Here is a 22,272-nt window from a genome sequence, read left to right as displayed (position 1 = left end):
ACTATTAGAGTATTCGAGGGGGATTGAGGTACTATATCTATTCTTATACCTTTGTTCCGTTCGCCTTAGTTAGCTATAGCTCACACTGTTACTATTTTTATTAATTTGATGAGACTACCGTGGCAGCATTTACTATCAACTACGCACATATGCCTAACAATAATTATAGCTCTTTCTATAATTTTAATTTAACTTAATATTTTGGCTATCCGTCGGGCTAACAGTCATCTTGCCAGTTAACTGCTAAATTTGGATTTATTACTACTATTTGGCTCTAAATTACTACTAATTTTATATTTATACCATTGGCTCTAACTTAATACTATTTTACGTATATTAGGACATAGTTATGCTGGACGATGACTACAGAAACGGATAGCTCGTTAATTATGGTTGATACATTGTAAGGGTTAGCCCTCGAAAAAGTCCCTTGCAATGTATCTGATTGCCATAACTAACATTTTAATGGTATTTTTATATATTTTTATTGCTTATGTCATGGCATAGATTGATTTTTTCCAGGTCACGTTGGGTACTCACCATGGTTTATGGTTTGCCTGATAAGCTAGTATATCATATTTTATTTTTAAAAAAACTCTAACCATTATTAACTTAACTCATATTCATACAGACCGATGTAATGTTTAATCGTCCTAGATGGCATTAATTGGTTATGTTACTACTTAATATTTATTATAATACTTATATTTATTATAACATTTAATATTTGCTTTGTTATACTTGGATATATATGTGTATATATATATATATATATATAAAGAATCTTTCTTATTTTTCCTAACCTAACCTTTAAGTTTAGGTCAGGAAATGTAATGGAAAATAAAGAAATCTTTTCCTTTTTTTCTAACCAAACCTAAATCAATAATATCTTTCTTATTTTTCCTAACCTAACCTTTAAGTTTAGGTCAGGAAATGTAATGGAAAATAAAGAAATCTTTTCCTTTTTTTCTAACCAAACATAAATCAATAATCAAAAAACACTCATGAACTCCAAAAATATGCTTTTAATAATGAGAAAAAAACATAATGAAGAACATAAAAATGAATGGAATGGAACTTTTTCAGGAAAAAAAAAAAAAAACAATTTCATGATTACAAATCATATAGTTGGACCTCAATAGCTATTCGCAATTTGATTAATAATATTCTGAAAAAGTATCTTCATGATTTTTCCCATAAATTGTATGCCACATATATTTATTCATGTGACCCATCAACATATCTTTACAGCTGCCATTTAGTCTTTTAGTCATACTTTTTAGTGTCTTCCACTGGTCTTCGATGTTATTCGTATTTGTTCCAGTATGTGGATCTACAAAAATTCCTTGTGTTTCACTGTTAAATGTTTGTAATTCTTTATTTCTAAGACTGTAATACGCCTATATCCATGCCATTCATCTGTTATGATGGTAGTAATTTTCTTCACTACTTTTCTAATAATGCATAAGAGTTTTTGCTTTCTGATTTTTTATGAATTTCATGAAGATGAATTTTGATTCTCTTTCAAATATTCCAAACACCCATTTCTTCTTAGCAGTTAAATTTTGTCCTTTGTGATGTTTTGGTTTTACCAATACAGTTTCGTCTGCTTCTACAGTTTCCCTCAATCCACCCAACTTAATGGGTTTTTTTTAACAACTGCAATTTGCAAATATCTCTTAGTTCCTTATAAAACTTAATTGCTGTTACTTTCGAAATCTCCAGATGGAATTCTGTCATAGTTACTGGTGTTTCCCCCAATCCACCCAACTTAATGGGTTTTTTTAACAACTGCAATTTGCAAATATCTCTTAGTTCCTTATACAAACTTAATTGCTGTTACTTTCGAAATCTCCAGATGGAATTCTGTCATAGTTACTGGTGTGCACGTTGACCAAAGTAAATAATATACATTATCTTTTTTAATGGAAATTTTGTATTTTCCATAAAACTGCTTTAATAAAGAAACTCACACAGAACTTTTTTTACAATACCAGAACTATCCACATGACTGTTCATGATTCAATTAGTTTAAAATAATCATTGCACTTAAAACAGTACAATTTCGGTGTTATTAATTTAGTTTTCATCAAAAAATCAAGCAACGTTTTATTTTCCTTACAAATTTCTTCAATCTTTAAAAGATTCACCGCTACTATTACCCATTTACTGTTCATTACAAAACTAATTGTGCACTGTTCTTTACTCATAAATACACATCATAATGCCAACCAATGAGTACACAGTAGCATGTTGTCTGTCACCCACCGCCAATCATTTCATTGTTTGCCATGCCTACCTGTCAATCAATATACTGTTCTCGACTTCTACTCCAGAATGATAATACCTACCATCTGTTTACCGAGCGAGCAGCACTAGAGTGTGGTATTGGGAAACTAATTTTCTGGGTAAGCTAGCCAACATTTCCTGTAGTTCTTGTGTTGGCTTTCTTTACCTTAGCCGAAATAAGTTGTTACCGATATGAGTCTTAAAGTGTGTTGCTGTGTTAAAGCTTCATTAAAGTTGCAAGTCTTCCAGTACTGTAGGGTTCTCTGACAACTTGCTTGTATGTTAAGTTCCTTCAGATTAGTTTCATTCCTATTGAAAGACAAGCCATTTATTGCAACTTGAGATCTGGTACCAATATGATGAAACACCTCCACATTATGGAAGGCAGCCAAAGGCTTTGCTAATTGGAAACATCTTTGAGAAGTGAATTGGTCATTTATGCAGCCAGCTTGCTCTCAAATCTATTTAACTTTTATTTGTGTGGTCACCCAAAGCAATTGTTATGTAGGAATGAGATCCTTTGTGACAGTATAGTGGTTTCATCACTTGCCAACCGGGCTAGCCGGGTGGGTAAAGTGCCTGCCCGGCAACCCAAAGGTCGCGGGTTTGAATCCCACCTCGGGCTTGGATCAAAGTACTGCAAAAACCTTGGGAGGTGCATTATGGCCACAGAAGCCAATGCGCCAACAACTACCAAAAAAAAAACTTGTCACTCATTTGGAGGGGGTTAGGATTTGATTCCCATGGACAACTAGAGAAATTATTAAAGCCCTCTTCAATTGGCAATTTTGAGAGGAGGGAATAAGGATTTATCCCCATGGGTTATTGTGAGTTTTTCACCCCTCACAACATGCAAGTTAGCTTGGGAACACACACACACACACACATACAGTGGCTTAATATGGACTAAGTTGCTGATATTATGTGACCTAAAAACCCAGTAACAACAGTGCAGGACTGATTCAGCATGCTAATAATACTAATATTCTTTAATAACTGTAAAAGGTATAATCACAGAAATTCCCTCAGAAACCAGAAGGATTTCCAAAACCAGAAATAGATTAAGCTGGAGAATTTGACATTGAAATTATACATTTTATTTACTTTTTTATTTTAAAAATTAAATAAAATGTGTGCTGTCCAATATATATTCAGCATTCTTCTAAAGTTGTATGTTGCATTCCACAACAATCACATAACCTCTTAACACACTAGTGCTTCATTTTCCAGGAATCACTCGTGTCAAGGAGATGTGCATCTGGGTTCAGACATTTTGTGCACCTGTAAATTTTTTGTATAAGAAAAAAATGAATGAAGAAATTAAAGAAGCTTTAACTCAGAAGGAAGGCATATTTGGTCCCATATCATCAGAGCTTTTTCTTCAATATTGATCCATTAAAACATTTATTTCATTACAAACACAATTTGAGCCTTTTGGTATTTACTTTCATGTGGTTTCTGCAGTCTTTTTTTTTTTGGAATGTAGACTCAATTTCATGTCATAAACAAGCTGGAATACTCCATGCCTGCTAATTTTGCCTGATCACAAAACTACCATCAGTAGTTAAATAAATTAGTTTTGCAGCATATCCTAATTTCAAGCAGTGTTAATTTAGATCTAGATGTGTGCTGTGAATATTAAAATTTGTGGTTAACACCTAGTGAGATTCAAAATGTATTATTAGCAAGGCATGTTATTTGTTACATGGGGTTAGAAATTATTATTATTATTATTATTAGCCATATGGTGCAAGGAAGCCTGAGGGCTTATACTGCACCAGCAAAAAAAAAAAAAAAAAAATTTCCCTATTACCCTGACAGAGAGAGAGAGAGAGTAGAAAGGAATCACCAAGAAAGAGAAGAATGATGATATCCAGCTCAGGACCCTGGGTGTGCCAAGCCCATACTCACCAGATGTGAGCCCCTAATAGCATAGAAAAGGCACAAGACTGTATAAATTGTCATCTGTAAAATGGGGGGGGGGGTTGTTTAATGTTTTTAGAGCTACCTTGTTCCTTTCTACTGAGGTTTAGAGGAATCTGAGAGAATTCCTTTCAGCTGCTGCCTTGTGTTCTTTTCTCTGCTACTGAAATTTTTTAAATGTCCTTCTATCAGAAGATCACAAGGAGTCATTGAATAGAATGTCTTTGGTATCATAGGAGGTCAATTGCCTTCTAAGATCGTTGATGCAAGATTAGCAGAATAGTAGGCTAATAAGTAAGTTTTATTTTGAGGTGGGGAGCAGTACGAATATGTAATGGAGATGGAAGTGGGAAGAGACAAGTAAGTTGCATTCAGGACACAGAGGATAGGAATACTCTTTGAATTAATTTACTGCATGCTATGAAAATAGCAAGCAAAGCATGGCATGCTACTATTGAAACACATTTGCTAGTTGTTTCAAGGTAGCTGATTTCCAATAACAAGTTATCTTGTAGAAGGTAAGGAAGGTGTAAATGTTAGGTATAAATGTAGGGAAATTTAACAATTATGTAAATGTTGGTAGTAATATTGAAATTGGTGGATTGTGTTTAACTGATGCAGAGATAGTTTCCTGGATACAAACAAGAGGAACAAGAGAGAGTAAAATGGGAGGTTATTAATTATCATGATGTAGAAATACAAATTAATATGCCTGCCTACAAGAAATCTTGGAAGACGATAGATAGATGTACCGCATAGGTTTATTGTTGCCCTCCAACTGGAATAAAAAATAATTTCTCTCTGTAACTCATATTGAGGACATTGCGAAATGGGAATCAATGAAGAAAGTGCACCAAACCTTTCTTACTGAGTATATTTTAAAAGAAACATGTTTAAAAGTATACATGTTTACATTTTCTAATAAGTATGATGTAGTTATATATATATATATTATTTATTTTTTTTTTTTTTCATTTAAAATTTTTGAGTTATAAAACATTGTAGCAAGGCTTTCTGTATTTTTGCGGTTTTGTTTATTCAGAAAAAATTTCTATTTTTCTAGAAAAGTTGTAAAATTTGATAAGTCGAATTTTTAATAACGTATTGTGTTTCATCTACTCAACTTCAAGTTATCAAGGGTCCACTGTACATATATACAGGTAACTGTCATATAACACGGTAGTTATGTTCCTGTAAAATCTCGTGTAGTGCAAAACCGTGTTATATGGGACTAAGAACCAGTACAAAAAGGAGGGTTACATTCTAAAAGATAACAAAAATATAGTTGTATTAGGTGTTAGGAGCATTTTTTATAACTGTTGGAAACTTAATTTTTATTAAAAATAGTAATAACTGAACAAACATATTACAAACTGTGATACATATATGCCAGATAATGTACATTCGTTTAATATTCTTCCTTTTCATCGCTGCTATGGTTAATCAAAAGAGAACTTTTTTCTCTGTTGCAAAATATCTTCACCTTCTGAACTTTCTTTTGCAGCATTTATGTATCTTCTGCTCTCTTTAAAAAATCAGTAAAAAGTTAGAGCAATAAATCTTTGTAAATTTCATGGTATAGAGCTAAGAATTTTTAAGCTCCCTTTTGAACTTTATGTTCTGTTCAGTCGAAGGATCTGCATTCAAAAAACATGATTCTAATTGCTTGGCTATGTTTATGCCTTCCGATATACTTTTTAGTGTAAAATTTGGAAGTTCAGAATTTTCATCTACGCTATCATCCTCTGAATTGATTTGATTTACCTCCAATTGCATTTCCACCAAATCTGCTTTGCCAGCCTCTTTTTCTACCAGTAATTCTTGAATGTCTTCAGTATTCATATCATCAAAACCTTCCCCTCCTACCACTTAGCAAGTTCTACTATTGCACCGATTCCATTTTCTGCTGGTTCGACCATATTTCCTGAATGAACTGACTCTGGCCATACATTTTTCCAGCACGTATTTAATGTTGATGGTTTTACTTCTTTGAGCGATAAAACTATGATTCTGATACAATCCACAATTTAAAAATGTTTCTTGCCTCCATCACTTCAATACATTCAGAATCAATTTTTTACAAAATCCATTGTAACAATTTTCTGATGTAATGAGTTTTAAAGGTAGACATAATGCCTTGATCTAATGGCTGAATTAAAGAAGTTGTATTAGATGGTAGGAACATTACTTCAACGTTTGGGTGACTTAAATCTTTTGGATGGCAGGCAGTTATCCAATAGTAATAAAACTTTTTGAAATCTAGATTTTTCCACTAGTTCACTAGCACAGAATCTAACACGGGGATTTCCCAATAATTTTCTTTGCACGACTAGTGAGTCAACAGTGGGGATTCACAAAAAAGAATGGAAATGTTGAAAAATTACATCCAACATAATAGACATATTACATCCAACATAATAGCTACCATATTATGCTAGGTTTGCTGCAGTTCTCTTAACTGTGTTAGAGCAAAACCGTGTCGTGCTAGAATTTCTGCAATTTATCAATCGTGTTAGAGCGAAACCATGTTGTAGAAGTACCATTATTATATGGGGGTTGCTTATACATACATAGGTATATGTGTCTAGCAAAACTTGATGAATGTGTACAAACCTAATAGCTTATATTAATATTTAGAGAAGTGAATGCACATATTTAAAATAACAAACCAAATTTATTTTGTACTTTCGGATAACTGAATTTAACAGAATAGTATTAGTTAATATTAGCAGTGGCCAAATGGTGCAAGGAAGCCTATGGCTTATGCTGCACCAGCCAAAAAAACAAAAAATAAAATAAAAAATAAAATAATAATAAGAAGAAAATTAAAAAATAATAAATAACTAATAAAAGAAAAGGAAATAGACAATCTATGCGTTTCCCTCCTCCCGTAGGTAACTATCTAGCTGACCTTTGAATTTCCCCAACTGTCAGCCTCTATCACCCATCTAGTTAACTTATTCCAGTAATTTATAATTCGCTGGCTAAAATAAAACTTGCTGCAATCCAGTCTAAACATCCCCCCCCCATAATTTGAATTTATGGCCCCTTGTTCTAGAATCATTTATAACCCAGAAAATTTTGTCCTCATTCATTTTACTTATGCTTCTCAGAGTCTTAAACATCTCAGTCAAGTCTCCCCTAAGGTGCCTAGTTTCCAAGCTCTGCAATCCACATATTCAAAGTTTTTCCCCATATGGATGCCCTTTTGCCGATTTTGCCAGGCAAGTTACCCATCTTTGGACCCTTTCAAGAAGCTCAATATCTTTCTTTAGATGCAGTCTGCATACTTGAACACAGTATTCCAAGTGTGGTCTAACAACAGCCTTATATAATGGGATTATGACATTCTTATCTGTACTAACAAATGTTCAATAAATCATCAATAGGGCATCATGGGCCTTCCTTGCAACCTGTTTATAATGCTCAAAGAACTTCATGTCTGACTGTGTCGTAACACCCAAGTCCCTTTCCTCCACTACTGGCTTTAGTTCAACTCCACCAAGTGTATAAGTTATTTTGGGGATTCTGTTCCCCAGGTGTAATATCTTACACTTTGCTGGATTAAAGCATAGCTGACATTTTTCTGACCATCCCTGAAGTCTATCTAGGTCACTCTGAAGAAGCTCTGCTTGGCTGTGATCATTAACTACTCTACCAATCTTTACACCATCTTCAAATTTAGACATCATGCCCTCTATCCCTTCATCAATGTCATTTATGAAAATCAAAAACAACAGTGATCCTTGGGGAACCCCACTTTTTACACCAACTTGGTCTGATGAATTACTATTTATCACAACCCTCCTGCCCTAAAGCCATCCTGCTATCCATCTAAGGATTTTCCCTGTGATTCCAACTTGTTCCAGCTTATAAAGTAACCGCTCGTGTGGAACTGAGTGAAATGCTTTGCTGAAATCCAAATAAACTTGCTGCATAAGCTTGCTTTCTTGCATCATATGCCTCTACTAATGCTAATGCTAAACAATGTCAAAATTATTCCCTAAATCCAGCTTATGAGTGACCCTGTCAAAATAACTAACCAGATTTTTTAAACATGATTTTTCCTTTACAAAACCATGCTGAGATTCTTTCAGAATTCCATTTCTATCTAAATGATTCTGAATCCACCCTTGATCATTGCCTCCACGATTTTCCCTACTACTGACGTTAGACTGACTGGTTGGTAATTTCCCACTTCACTCTTAGAACTGCTCTTATGTATTGGCACTTTTCCAATCCAACAGAATCACTCCTGAGTCCAGTGTTGCTCTCATAATTAGCCTCAATGGTTCAATTCACTCACTTGCTATCTCCCTTAAGATTATAGAGTATATGCCATCAACCCCAGGAACCTTACTGTCCTGTAGGCTCAAAAGTTTTTTCATTAAATACTCGTGAAATTTCATTGTCATTAATTACATATTTTTCAACTTCACTCCCATAATTTCTCTTTGACATAAACGGTTTTTCTTCTGTAAATATTGATGCAAAATAACTGTTGAGTTCATCTGCAACATCAGCTGGGATATCTAATACTGTCCCACGTCCATTACATAAGTGATGGACGTTGTTTGTCTGGTTTGGCCTTAAACACCTCTAATTTTTCTGGTTTGTCCTTCCCTTCTTTGCATTTATATATGTGAAGAATTCATTATCCCCACTCTATGCTCTTTTTGCCAGCGATTTTTCATAATCTGCCTTTGCCAGCCTAACCTTTTCTGTGGCATTATTACACATCACTTTGTAGTTGTTATAGACTTCGGTACTTTTTTTGCTCTATAACTTTTCCCTGCTGTCTTTTTCTGCTCAAGTAAACTGGTAACTTTAATTATTCATCCAACTCGGAATCCTCCTGGGGGAGTATATTTTTAATGGTATATACGCATTCAAGGCTTCTGAGATTAAGGTTCTAAAGGCATTCCATAATTCAATTGTTTGCTCTCTGTGCGATATCTACCCAGTTAATAGAGGCCATGTAGCACCTTAAGGCATTGTAATTTCTTTTCTGAAATTATAACCCATTCCTTTGCCTTTAACTATTGTTCCTGGGATGACTATGATATTAAGCACACATATGAACTGATGATTTGTTGAATAAATATCAGACCTTGAAGAAAAAATGCTGATTTAAGTCACAATGTGTATATGTGTGTGCATGAGCGTGCGTGTCTATAATTCTGCCCAGTCATGACAGAAGGGAATGTATGTTTTGAAAGCCTTGTGGATTAAATTGAGACTTTGACCCTGAAAGGCTTTTGGTTGAAAATTTTTTCAGCATAGCTTATGCTTGAACAAAGGTAATGCAAACGTTTTTGCCAGTGTCATTAAGGATACTTTAAATATTCACAGAAACTGCTAGTTTGGGAGTTCTTGAAATAGGCCCCTGAGGTTGGGAAAATTCTGATTCATAATAACTGCAATGTAATACACCAGCCATATAACTGAAACTTTATTAAAATAGAAATAATATTATAATATAAGACCGCATCAAATTAAACATTCACCTGACGATGCCATCATAATCGATCATTCACACAGATATAGTAATAGTAATCATAGAGGCATGTGATTCAAGGAAGCAAGCTTATGTAGCATCAGCTAAAAAAAAAAACCATTTTCACACATCCATTCCCTCTAAATGTTTGTCCAGTACCTTCTTGAATTTATTTCTGAGTAATCTGAGCAAGAGGAAGAATCCCATAAGAATTATTAACCTGAAGGAGCATAAATTCAAATTGAAGAAAGACTGTTGTAGAATAGATGTGCAGAAATTTTGCCTTTAGCCAGTGGGTGGTTAGTTGCTGGAACAAACTTCCATCTGTCATTGTGGAAGTTAATAGCTTAAATAAATTCAAGGAGATACTGAACAAACTTTTAGAAGGAATGGATGTGTGAAATTGGTTTTTTTTTTTTTTTTTTTTTTTGGCTAATGCTACATAAGCTCATACACTTGCTTTCTTGCATCACATGCTTCCATTACTACTACTACTGTTACTACAAATAATAATAATAATTGAGCCTGCTCAGCCCATTCAAGGCCTTACACACCTCAGTCAGATCACCTTGCAGGTGCCTAGTCTCCAGACACTGCAATTTGCGGAACTTAAGCCTCTCTTGGTAAGACCACTCCTTCATTCTTCTCACCAATCTTGTTACCCTTCTCTGTACTTGCTCAAGCAACTCTACATCCCTCCTAAAATAATGCCTCCAGACCTGTACACAGTACTCAAGGTGTGACCTGACCATTGCCCTATACAGAGGGATAATTACCTCCTTTTTCCTACTAGCAAAATTCTTATATATCATTGACAACACCTGATGACCTACTCTGGCAGCTTGTCTGTACTATTCTGAAAATTTCATATCTAACTGCACAGTTACTCCCAGGTCGTTTTCATTTTCTGCCACCCTAAGTGTAGTACCACAAATTTGGTACGTTTCTCTGGGGTTACTTCTACTCATATGCATTACTTTGCATTTGTCAATGTTAAACTTCAGTTGCCACTTCTCAGCCCATCTGCCCAACTTTTCTAGATCCAGTTGCAGTAGCACACTGCTGTCATTAAGAACCCTGCCAAACTTTGTATCATCTGCAAACTTTGAAATTAAGCCTGATATACCTTCATCAATATCATTGATAAATATACAAAACAGCAGTGGACCGAACACCGAACCCTGGGAGACTCCACTAATAACATGAGTCCACAAAGAGCAGCATCCATTGATTAGCACTCTGTCTTCTCCCACTCAACCACCCTTTTATCCATTGTAGCAACTTGTCCTTATTACCATACTGCTCCAATTTGGGCAGTAGTCTTCCATTGTAACAGTGTCAAAAGCTTTCCTGAAATCCAAGTATATGATATCAAAATTAATTTTTGCATCCAGTTCCTTTGCAACCACATCATAGTATCCAATCATATTTGTCAGACAAAGCTTTCCCTTAACAAACCCATGCTATGTCTGAATTATTACTGCAGACTTATCTAGATGATCATGCAATGCATCTTTAACCAGTGACTCCATAATTTTCCTCAGAACAGAAGTTAAACTAACAGGTCTGTAATTACTTGTGTCACCCTTAGATCCTCCTTTGTGAAGTGGGGATACATTTGCACATCTCCAGTCCGTTGTGACTTCCCGTGAGTCCAAGGATGCTCTCAGAATTGTGGCTAAGGGTTTGCTTACTTCCCCTACCACCTCATTCAATATAACTCGATAGATTCTATCCACCCCTGGTGCCTTTCTTATGTTTAACTTCAACAATTTCTCCTTCACTTTGCTCTTAGTTATTCAAAATCCTTTAGTTCCCTGTTACAGTTTGATAAACTTCTTGCATTCTCCTCTCTTAATAACTCCTCATGTGTGAATGTTTATGCAAAATACTTGTTGAGATTGTCAGCTATCTAAGCAGGATCATCAATAGTTGAACCATCGATATCAAGTGGACCAATGTGATTCATTCCCTTCCTTCTAGAGTTTATATAAGTTCTTACTGTTTTTCTTAGCATCCTTTGCCAAAGGTTTCTCTTAATCTGCCTTTGCTTTTCTAACCTCCTTTTGACTTGGTTACAGACTAGCTCATATCTACCATAGGTTTCTGTGTTGTGTGATAATTTATATGCATTCCATGCATTTTTCTTCTCTGCTATGAGTCTCATGAGTTCATCTGACATCCATTTAAGCCTAAACCTTGAACAGTATTTCTTAATTGGTGTGAAAAGCCTAGTAGCTTCCAAAATTACTTCCTTGAATGCTTCCCATTTAGAATTTGCTGTTGGGAACATCATCAGTTGGTCCTGTATAGGATTTATCGGAATGCAAATGGCTCGAGAGTTTGTGGATTTGCTCTTCTGATGATACCATCAATAGAGACAGGGGAATCCATATTCATCCCCTCTTTGAAACCATAATTCTTGGACTGGATAAACTGTTCCACCTGACACGCTCCCGAGCCGTTTCCTTGAACATATGGAGGATACTACCCATGCTCTTACAATAACACATGCTGTGCGCCATGATTCTGCAGTTATTTAACGATGTGCTCTGACAAGTTAAGTCTTACTGTTTGTAAAGGAGGCATGCCTCTGAAAGCTACAATTGTGTTTATTACTTTTATTCCATATAGTGTAATTGCTGTTCTTTATATTTTATTTATTATTTTACTACTTTTATTGTACAATCAGTGTATTTTATTTTATCATTTTTAAGTTGATCTAGTCTTATATTATAATATTATTTCTATTTTAATAAAGTATTAGTTGTACAGTTGGTGTACTACATTGTTTGGAATCTCTGAGGTGGGTGCTCAACTGATATTGGAAGAAGTTTGAAACGTGAGGATGTTTCAAATGAATGGAAAGCTGATACTAGGGAAACAAGCTTAAATTACTTCAAGGTCTGTGCCAGGGTAGTAGATTATATGAGAGCACTTAATCTCAACTTGTATATTTAATGTGTATATTTAGTAACATCAGGAATGTCATCAGTGAGTGAATTCAAACTCCTGGTTGGGACAACTAATCCTGACATAATGGAGCTAACAGAAATATGGTGTCTCTCAGAAATAGCAGATGATTAATTTCATTGTGATACATATATCTTTAGGAAGGATAGAGAAAGTAGAAGGGATGGTGGGGGTCATGCTTCTTATCAAACCAGTCCAAGTGCAACAAAAGTCCTTTTATCAAACTTTTATTGCACTTTGAAAACTTTGTTGAGAAAGTAATAGGGGCAAGAATGTTATATATCTCATCATTACCCACATATCAGATGATATCATAGGCAGCACAGGAATCACTAGCAGGGAGGATCACAGAGTTCTAAGTGTTGGATGATAAGGAGAGGTAATGGTGTTAAAGGCAATCATCATCAGCCATTTTCAATCCACTGCAGGATGAAGGCCTCTCCAGCAACTTTCCAGTTCCTTCTGTTTTGTGCAATGGCCATCCATTTACTACCCACAAACTCATGAATTTCATCTATCCATCTCTGCCGTTGTCTTCCAGGTTTTCTTCTAGCTCCTCTTGGTTACCATTCTGTTATCTTCTTAGTCCATCTGTCATCATCATGCTTCGAGCTATGTGTCCTGCCCAAGACCATTTTAGTTCTTTAGTTTTGATAAGAATGTCCTTTACTTGAGTTTGCTGCCTAATCCATGTGTTTCTCTTCTTATCTAACAGTCTTATTCCCAATATAATTCGTTCCATTCTTTGCTGTGTAGTTCTCAGCTTCTCTTCCATTCTTTTGGTGAGTGCCCAAGTTTCACTTCCATAAGTAATGGTGGGTAGTATACATTGGTTCATTATTTTACATTTCAGACAAATTGGGATGGTGCATCTGTAGCCAGGTGAGCAGGAGCAGCAGTGCGTAGCACATTCTTCTTGATTAGACTGGGGTTTGAGCCCGTGACCACCAAATACGGAGGATGCGGAAAGGTCAGGGTTTGTTAGTTTGTTTGTTATTTGGTTTTTAGGAGCATTAGCAACAAAGGCCATATTGCTCCGGGATATGCGGTGGTCATTCCCTAACCTTTCCGCATCCTCCGTATTTGGTGGTGACAGGCTCGAACCCTGGTCTAATCAAGAAGCGTGTGCTAAGCACTGCTGCTCCTTCCCACCTGGCTACGGAGGCGCCTGAAAGGTCAGGGAATGATCACCGCATATCCCCGGAGCAATATGGCCTTAGTTGCTAATGCTCCTAAAAACCAAATGACAAACAACAACAACAAATCGGGATATTACTCCTTAGTATGTGACTATATTTCCTGAATGCTATCCATCCAAAATTTATTCTTCTCTTGACTTCCAGCCATTTATCATTATTACAGCTGATGACTTGTCCCAGATAAGTATATGACTCCACATTTTCAATTACTGCTCCTTCAATCATTATGTCCCTTTCTGTGGAATACTTGTTCATCATTACTTTTGTTTTAGCCATATTCATCTTTAGTCCAAAATCCTTACTAACTGTGCATAACTGATTAAGATTTTCCTCTAATTCTTTGGGATCATGGCTTATGACCTCAATGTCATCTGCAAATCATAAATGGTTTAGGTACTCTCTATTCACATTGACTCCTTTCTGCAACCAGTCTAATCTTCTGAAAGCTTTCTCAAGGGCAGCAGTAAACAGCTTTGTAGATATTGTGTCTCCTTGTCGAACTCCTTTCTTGATTTTAAATTTCCTACTGTCTTTGTCTAGTCTAATAAAGGAGGTAGTGTTCTCACATATTTTCTTCAAAATCATAATATATGGGGTATCTATGCCTTATATTTCCAGTGCCTGAAACATTGTCTTATGCTGTATGGAGTCAAATGCCTTTTCATAATCCACAAATGCCAGGAATAATGGTGTTTTATATTCATTTGCTTTCTCCATTAGCTGTGATATTACATGAAGGTGATCCATAGTTGAGAATCCTGTCCTAAAGCCATCTTGCTCTTTCGGTTGATTCTCATCAAGTATTCTTTCCAATCTGTTAGTAATGACCCTTGTGAACAACTTGTAGATGTGGGATAACAAGCTAATTGGTCTATAATTTCCAATTTAAGGCAATGGAATAGGTTTAATTTAAAGAAAGGATATTATCTTAGCTTAAAGTGCTATATGGCCTCTCAACCATGATGATAGCTTATAAAGGTGCAAGTAAAAGCATACTTGTGTACTTAAGAGTAATGTGGCATCGGGGGTCTCCCTCAACTCCATGTTAGTGTCACTGTGTAGAGATAAAGAAGTTAATTTTTAAGTAAAACTTAATGCACAAGCACATTCAGTGCTTCTGATTTTTTAAATATGATGATATGAAAATGCTTTTTTTTTTTTAATCATCTGACAATACACTGCTATTTATACTCTGGATGACAACATGCTGAGATGAATTCAGAAGAGAGAGGGAGAGAATACAACACCATATTTAGCAGTCATGTAAGTTTGAACCACACTTACTCAAAATGTGTGTACTGGTGTACTCTTGTGCCTGACCACTTGGCTATGATGGCTGTCCAGACTGCTGTGAGTGAGTGAACAGCTTACTGTGTGGATTTAACAATGAGATGTGTCTAATTATGTTACACTTTGTTACAGTACATGCTGTTGTCTCAACCTTGAACAATGAGTGTAATCTGGATGCTTTTCGAACAGACCTCATATTTTAAACCAGCAATTTTATATACTTATAATGTAAATACTATACATTCTATTAAAATACAATTTGTGTTTTTAAAAGCATTTATCATAAAGTAGAAAAAATTCATAACTGAAATGGTCACTTCTGGCAATTACTTTCATCAACCGGTGAAATACCACCACTTTGCTTATTGGAGGCTTGAAGTGGTGAAACCCATGTTTAGTCTCTAGAGCAAAGTTTCCGGCATCCCCTTCCCCCATACTTCTCCTTCAACCCATGCACGGTACTAAGTACTATAGGTTTTGATACCTTTTGTGTTTGGGGTTTCCATAAAAAAAAAAAAAAAAAAAAAATTACAGCACTGCATCTTAAATTGTAATTTGGTTAGGAATAAATATTGGGCAGGATGAGTAATTACAGACCGATAAGTTTGACTTCTATGTCAGGGAAAATAATGGGAGTTAATAGTAAAAGAAATAACGTAAGGTTATCTTGACAAATGTAATTATATGGCAGTCCCAGGTCCATGGATCAGATTTAGATGAACTTTTCCTCTTCCTTTGGCAAATACAGCTCTGTCTGCTTTTAACTTCCTTGATATGCTAAAGGCAAGCATGCAATAAATTATTAAAAGACACATTTTGGCCTTTATTGCCTTTGTGTTATTAAGTTCTCATCACAGTTTTCTGGGATAAGATGGGCATTATTCTCAAATTATCTGGAGATGGGTACTTCCATCAGTGCACATTACTACAGCAACTTACTGAAGCAATTACATGTGGCAATTAAGGAAAAGCGACATGGAATACTCAGCAAAGGCACACTGTTGCTTCACAATAATGCACCAGCCCACACTGCTGTCCACTGATCTTGCCCAGAAGTTAGGACTTCATATCTTGTCACACCTGCCTTATTTCCCTGACTTGACACCTTCTGCCTTCTTCCTCTTCCTGCAGCTGAAATCATTTTTGCATGAAAAGCATTTTTTTGGAAACGCAGAGGTAATTTCTGCACTGTCACATGCAATTATTACTGCAGTTATCTCACATCTACAAGTTGTTCACAAGGGTCATTACTAAGAGATTAGAAAAAATACTTGATGAGAATTAACCAAAAGAGCAAGCTGGCTTTAGGACAGGATTTTCAACTATGGATCACCTCCATGTAATATCACAGCTAATGGAGAAAGCAAATGAATATAAAACACCGTTATGCCTGGCATTTGTGGATTGTGAAAAGGCATTTGACTCCATACAGCATAAGACAATGTTTCGGGCACTGGAAAGACAAGACATAGATACCCCATATATTATGATTTTGAAGAAAATATATGAGAACGTTACCTCCTTTGTTAGACTAGACAAAGACAGTAGCAAATTTAAAATTGAGAAAGGAGTTCAACAAGGGGAGACAATATCTCCGAAGTTGTTTACTGCTGCCCTTGAGGAAGCTTTCAGAAGATTAGACTGGTCGCAGAAAGGAGCCAATGTGAATGGAGAGTACCTAAACCATTTACGATTTGCAGATGACATTATGATCATAAGCAATGATTCCAAAGAATTAGAGGAAAATATTAATCAGTTATGTAGAGTTAGTAAGGATTTTGGACTAAAGATGAATATGGCTAAAACAAAAGTAATGATGAACAAGTATGCCATAGAAAGGGATATAATGATTGAAGGAGCAGTAATTGAAAAGGTTGAGTCATATACTTATCTGGAACAAGCCATTAGCTGTAATAATGATAAATGGCTGGAAGTCAAGAGAATAATAAATTTTTGATGGATAGCATTCAGTAAATATAGTCACATACTGTGTATCCCAATTTGTCTGAAACATAAAATAATGAACCAGTGCATACTCCTCACCATGACTTATGGAAGTGAAACTTGGGCACTCACCAAAAGAATAGAAGAGAAGCTGAGAACTACACAGCGAAGAATGGAATGAATTATATTGGGAATCAGACTGTTAGATGAGAAGAGAAACACATGGATTAGGCAGCAAACTCAAGTTGCCCTTGCCTTGCTTAATCAGCTTCAACTTCTCGAATATCTGCTACCAATTCCTTAAATGCCAATCTCCAGGTAATTCTCCAGTGGGACAAAGACAACTTAGTTGATTTCAATCCTAAAGCTCAGTTTTGTCTTATATCTCGCAAAAAAGGATTCTTTTGCTCCTATGCTTACCTTTGGTGACACTCCGATTTCTAGGAAAGTTTATATTTCTCTTTTGCGGATTACCCTGACTTCTAATCTCTCTTGGCACAAGCACATTACAAATATTGCTTCCTCTGCATCTAAAAAAACTTGGTTTTCTCTTTTTTTCTCGGCATTACTTTTCTTTCAAACAGCTATTCACTCAGTACAAATCGCAAATCCACCCTATCATGAAATATTGTTCCCACGTCTGGGGCAGTGCCCCCAAAACCTCTCAGGCGTCTGGATTCCATTCAGAAGAGGGCAGTTAGGTTATTTAATGACTCCTCTCTAACAGAGTCTCTCCACTCACTGTCTCATAGACGTACTGTTCCATGGGCACTGTTCTTCTGAATTGCCTTCTATAGTTCCCGCTCTCTCTTTCAAAACAGCCTGAACATGTGCCGCCACCAGCGAACATCCATTTACTGTCCAACTTTTCATCTTCCTCGTTTATTCATTCAACTGCTGTTTTCTTGAAGAACCTTTCTTCGTACGTATTTCCTGAAAATTACAGTCTACAGAAGTTCGAAGTTCAAATCTAATGTCAACAAATATCTTCTTTCATCTTCTCGACCTCCAACTCAAGCACGGTACCAAGTTGTTTGTTTATTTGGTTTTTAGGAGCATTAGCAACTAAGGCCATATTGCTCCGGGGATATGCGGTGGTCATTCCCTGACCTTTGCACATTTTCCGTATTTGGTGGTCACGGGCTCGAACCCCGGTCTAATCAAGAAGCATGTGCTATGCACTGCTGCTCCTGCCCACCTGGCTACAAAAGCAGCCACGATACCAAGTACTATAGGTTCTACTACCTCTCGTGTTTGGGGTTTTCATAAAAAAAAAAAAAAAAGTAAAAGACATCTTTATCAAAACTAAAGAACTAAAATGGTCTTGGGCAGGACACATAGCTCGGAGACATGATGACAGATGGACTAAGAAAATAACAGAATGGTACCCAAGAGGAGCTAGAAGAAAATCTGGAAGACAATGACGATGGACAGATGAAATTCATGAGTTGTGGGTAGTAAATGGATGGCCATTGCACAAAACAGAAGGAACTGTAATGTTGCTGGAGAGGCCTTCATCCTGCAGTGGATTTAAAATGGCTGATGATGATGATGAATTTCTGCAAACGTATGGTTCCAGTAGCAGATTGAGACGTACAAAAATGGCATAAGGAAGTGCTGCAAAAGGTGGGAGAAAGATGTCATTTGGATGGTGACTTCATAGATATAGATATGTTCCACATCTCAACCTCTTGGGACTCATAGAATGGTCATGGGAAAAACTTTTTGATCCCCTCCCCCCTATGTGTGGAATTTGCCTTTGCCCAGAGAGTAATTGCTTGTTGGAATAAACATCCAGCTAGTGTTGCGGAAGTGGGTAGTTGGAATAAATTTTAAGAAAAATTGGAGACAATTTAGTAGAAGGAATGGTAAAATGGGGCAGGTGGTTTTTTTTTTTTTTTTTGTGGTTGATGATGTATATGTGTTGCTTCCTTGCATTGTTTTAATAATACTAATGTAATTTAAAAATGTAAAAATTCTGCTGTTAATAATTGTAAATTCAAAATCCTGACACCCTGAGTTTGAATTGTGTAGGACCACAAAATGTATCACAGGTAAATCCATTGTAATTAAGTTGCCAAACTGTGGGCAATAAAAAAAAAAAAAACTGTTCTTATATATAGTTAATATTTTATATAATATTTTTTTACTGTTTCCAGGGGCTTTTTGGATACATTGTATATAATTAACAACCTCTAAGATTTTTTGATTTTGAAATATCATTTTATTTATAAAATATTTTCTTATTATGAAGACCTTCATGCAGCAAAATCAGACTTGAGGATAACAAAAGAAAAAGCTGAAGCAGTGAACCAAGAATATGATCGTGTTCTGAATGAACATTGCAGAATTCAAGTAAGGTTTTAAAATTACTCTTTTAAAGATATTATTAATTATTTTATATAAAAAGTAAGTCCCCCCCCCCGTCTCTCTCTCTCTCGTTTATAATTTTGTTTGTAATTTTTGTGCTTGTCTTACTTCATTTGGTCCCAAGGGCAGTTCCTGTTTCCAGATCATTGTAGAAGATTACAGTCAAGTTTTCATTGAAAAAATGTTTCACAATGCTGAAAGCATTATTTTGAAATTCCATAATAATTTCAAAATTATTCAAAGCATTCATCAAATCAAGTCAGCAACATGATTTTCAAAGGGAAAAATGTAGAACAAAATCAAAAAAAAAAAAAAAGATTTTTAAATATCTAAAGGACAATTCGAAAATTGTAGATCTCTTAAAGTACCATTTATAACTGATACAATATAATAGCGTAGCTTAATTTCATTTATTATGATACTCAACTTTTTATAATCTGCGTTGATGTTGGAATAAAATGGATGATAATTTTAAATTTAAGTTAGCGTGAATAAGTTAGGATTTAAAATATCTAAAGGAAAAATGGCGTGAAAGGAGGGGGGATTATTTAAAATAAAATAAATAAATAAAAATAAAAGGGGGAGAGAGACAGAGAGACAGAAGTCTTGCTACTTTTTTGTGTTATAATTTAACAGAAACTTCAAGGCTACACATTAGGAATTCTTTAGGGGAGGGATGTCAGAAGTTTATCAAACTCTAATGGGGAAGCTAAATGACTGTGATAACTGAAAGGAAAATGGAAGAGAAATTGTTGAATCTGATCATAAAAAAGAAGCCTGGGGTGGATGGAATCTATCCAATTATATTAAGGGAGGCAAGCAAACCCTTGACCATAATTATGAGAGCATCCTTGGATTCAAGGGAGATTCCTATAGACTGGATATGCAAATGTATCCCCAATTCATAAAGGGGATCAAAAGGTGACACAACTAATTACAGCCCTGTTAGCTTGTTTCAGTGAAAATAATGGAGTCACCGGTTAAAGAAGTAATGCAGGACCATCCGGACAGGAATGGAATTATACTGCCATCACAGCATGGATTTATTAAGGGGCAGTCTTGTCTAACCAAGCTGATAGGTTACTATAATGTTGTGACCAAGGAACTCTATGCAGTGAATAGTTTTAATATCATATACGTGGATTTCAGCAAGGCTTTTTGATATAAGCATGTGCAGCAGTCTTTTCATAAAAGACTGCTGCACAAACTGAAGCAATGTTGGAATTAAGAGCAAGTTACTGCCACAAATAAAGGGATGGTTAAGTGGAAGAAGATATTGATAACAATAGGCACTGCTCTTCGTGGACTAATGTTATCATTAGAGTCTCACAGGGTTCAGTGCTGGGCCTATTGTTGTTTTTCAATATTTATTAATGATATTGGTGAAGGTACACTGCTTGCCAAAATTAACAGAACACGTAGAAAACATGGAGTAACTCATGCAACTTGCGATGAAGCATGGCAAAATTTAGTTTGGTGGTGTACCATAGAATAATGATGAAATGAGGAGACAGAGAGAAACTTCGGACAGGTATAAGAGACATTTATAGGGGTTGTATAAGAATTACCAAAAAGGTCACATTACAGAAGGCAATACAAGATGCTCAAAAATATAGTCACATGACATCAGTACAGCATATGATCCTTCCAACAGGCCTGAGAGTGGTGGACCATGCGTCATATACGGGTGTCTATATGATTCTGTGGCAACAGATTCCATTTTTTCATCAGCACAGATCTTAGCTCACCAAATGCCAAAGGAGTTGGCTGCCGGCATGCAGTGCAATGCCCAACTGCATCTCACACATGATCTATTGGATTTAAGTCTGGTGATCATGTTAGCCACATTAGTTGTTGGATATCTTGTTTCAAGATATTCCACCACCACTTGAACTCTATATGCAGTGGTGTTGTCATGTACGAAAAGAAAATTTGGGTAAACCACACCCCTAAAAAGTCGCACATAGGGTTTGAGGATGTGTTCTCAGTTTCTCTGTGCAGTTATATTACCCTATCAAAAATGTGAAGAGGGGTGCTGCTATTGATCATTATTCTTTCCCACACATTAACGCCACCTCTACTCTGTGTCCGCATTTCTCATTGTCTTCAGATGAAATAACGTCCAGAATCTCTTTTCAGGCTAAAACGGCACTCATCAGAGAACAAAACTACTCCATTTGTCACAGCTTCAAGTCACATATTCATGGTACCAATTTTGATGAGCTCTGCAGTGGTTTGGGTTAATGGGATACAAACCACTGGCTTCCTTGTGTAGAGTCCACTTAACTTGAGCCTTCTTAACAGGCCAGTTGGAAACGTTTTCACCTGTGCCTACAACAACCTCAATCGACAGTTGTTGACAGGACATAGTAGGGCTCCGACTTGCTGTTAGAGGAAGATAGTGGTCTGTTCTGGTTGGCGTAGCCCTTGGGCAACCTTGGCTAGTTCTTGTAATGATTCTTGTCTCCTGAAACTGCTTCCATAGTGCCAAGATAATATTGCTTGACACGTTAAGTCAATGTGTCACCTCCACTTGTGACTGCTCGGCTTCAAGTTGTCCAATGGCCTGCTAACTCAAAGAATCATCTAAATTATAATGATCCATTCTGAGTACTGGAGATGTGGCTAACCCACTGAGCAAGCCAAAAAATGGGAATGAAGAGACTGTTGGAAAACAGACCTTAATAGCTTTTGGGGCGAGGTGTCCCTTCTTCAGGCTGAAGAAGGGACACCTCGGCCCGAAAGCTAGTATTTTATTTTATATCATATTTTATTTATATTTTACTA

At 36.1% G+C, this 22,272-nt stretch overlaps 1 protein-coding gene across 1 annotated transcript in view; it reads left to right on the top strand.

Moving 5' to 3' along the window:
• LOC150086752 (B-cell receptor-associated protein 31-like) overlaps positions 1-22,272 on the top strand; it is a 112,697-nt gene that overhangs the window by 79,981 nt on the left and 10,444 nt on the right. Inside the window, exon 7 of the mRNA XM_090371561.1 lies at positions 19,370-19,470. Coding sequence (XP_090227687.1) covers positions 19,370-19,470 — 101 coding nt within the window. The remainder of the gene's footprint in view (positions 1-19,369; positions 19,471-22,272) is intronic.

This window comes from Mastigoproctus giganteus, chromosome 4 (genome assembly GCF_048544385.1).
Source record: "Mastigoproctus giganteus isolate SK-2022 chromosome 4, ASM4854438v1, whole genome shotgun sequence".
NCBI lineage: Eukaryota > Metazoa > Arthropoda > Arachnida > Uropygi > Thelyphonidae > Mastigoproctus > Mastigoproctus giganteus.
The sequence above is the reverse complement of the archived record's forward strand: the minus strand, read 5'-3'. Positions and strand labels throughout refer to the sequence as shown.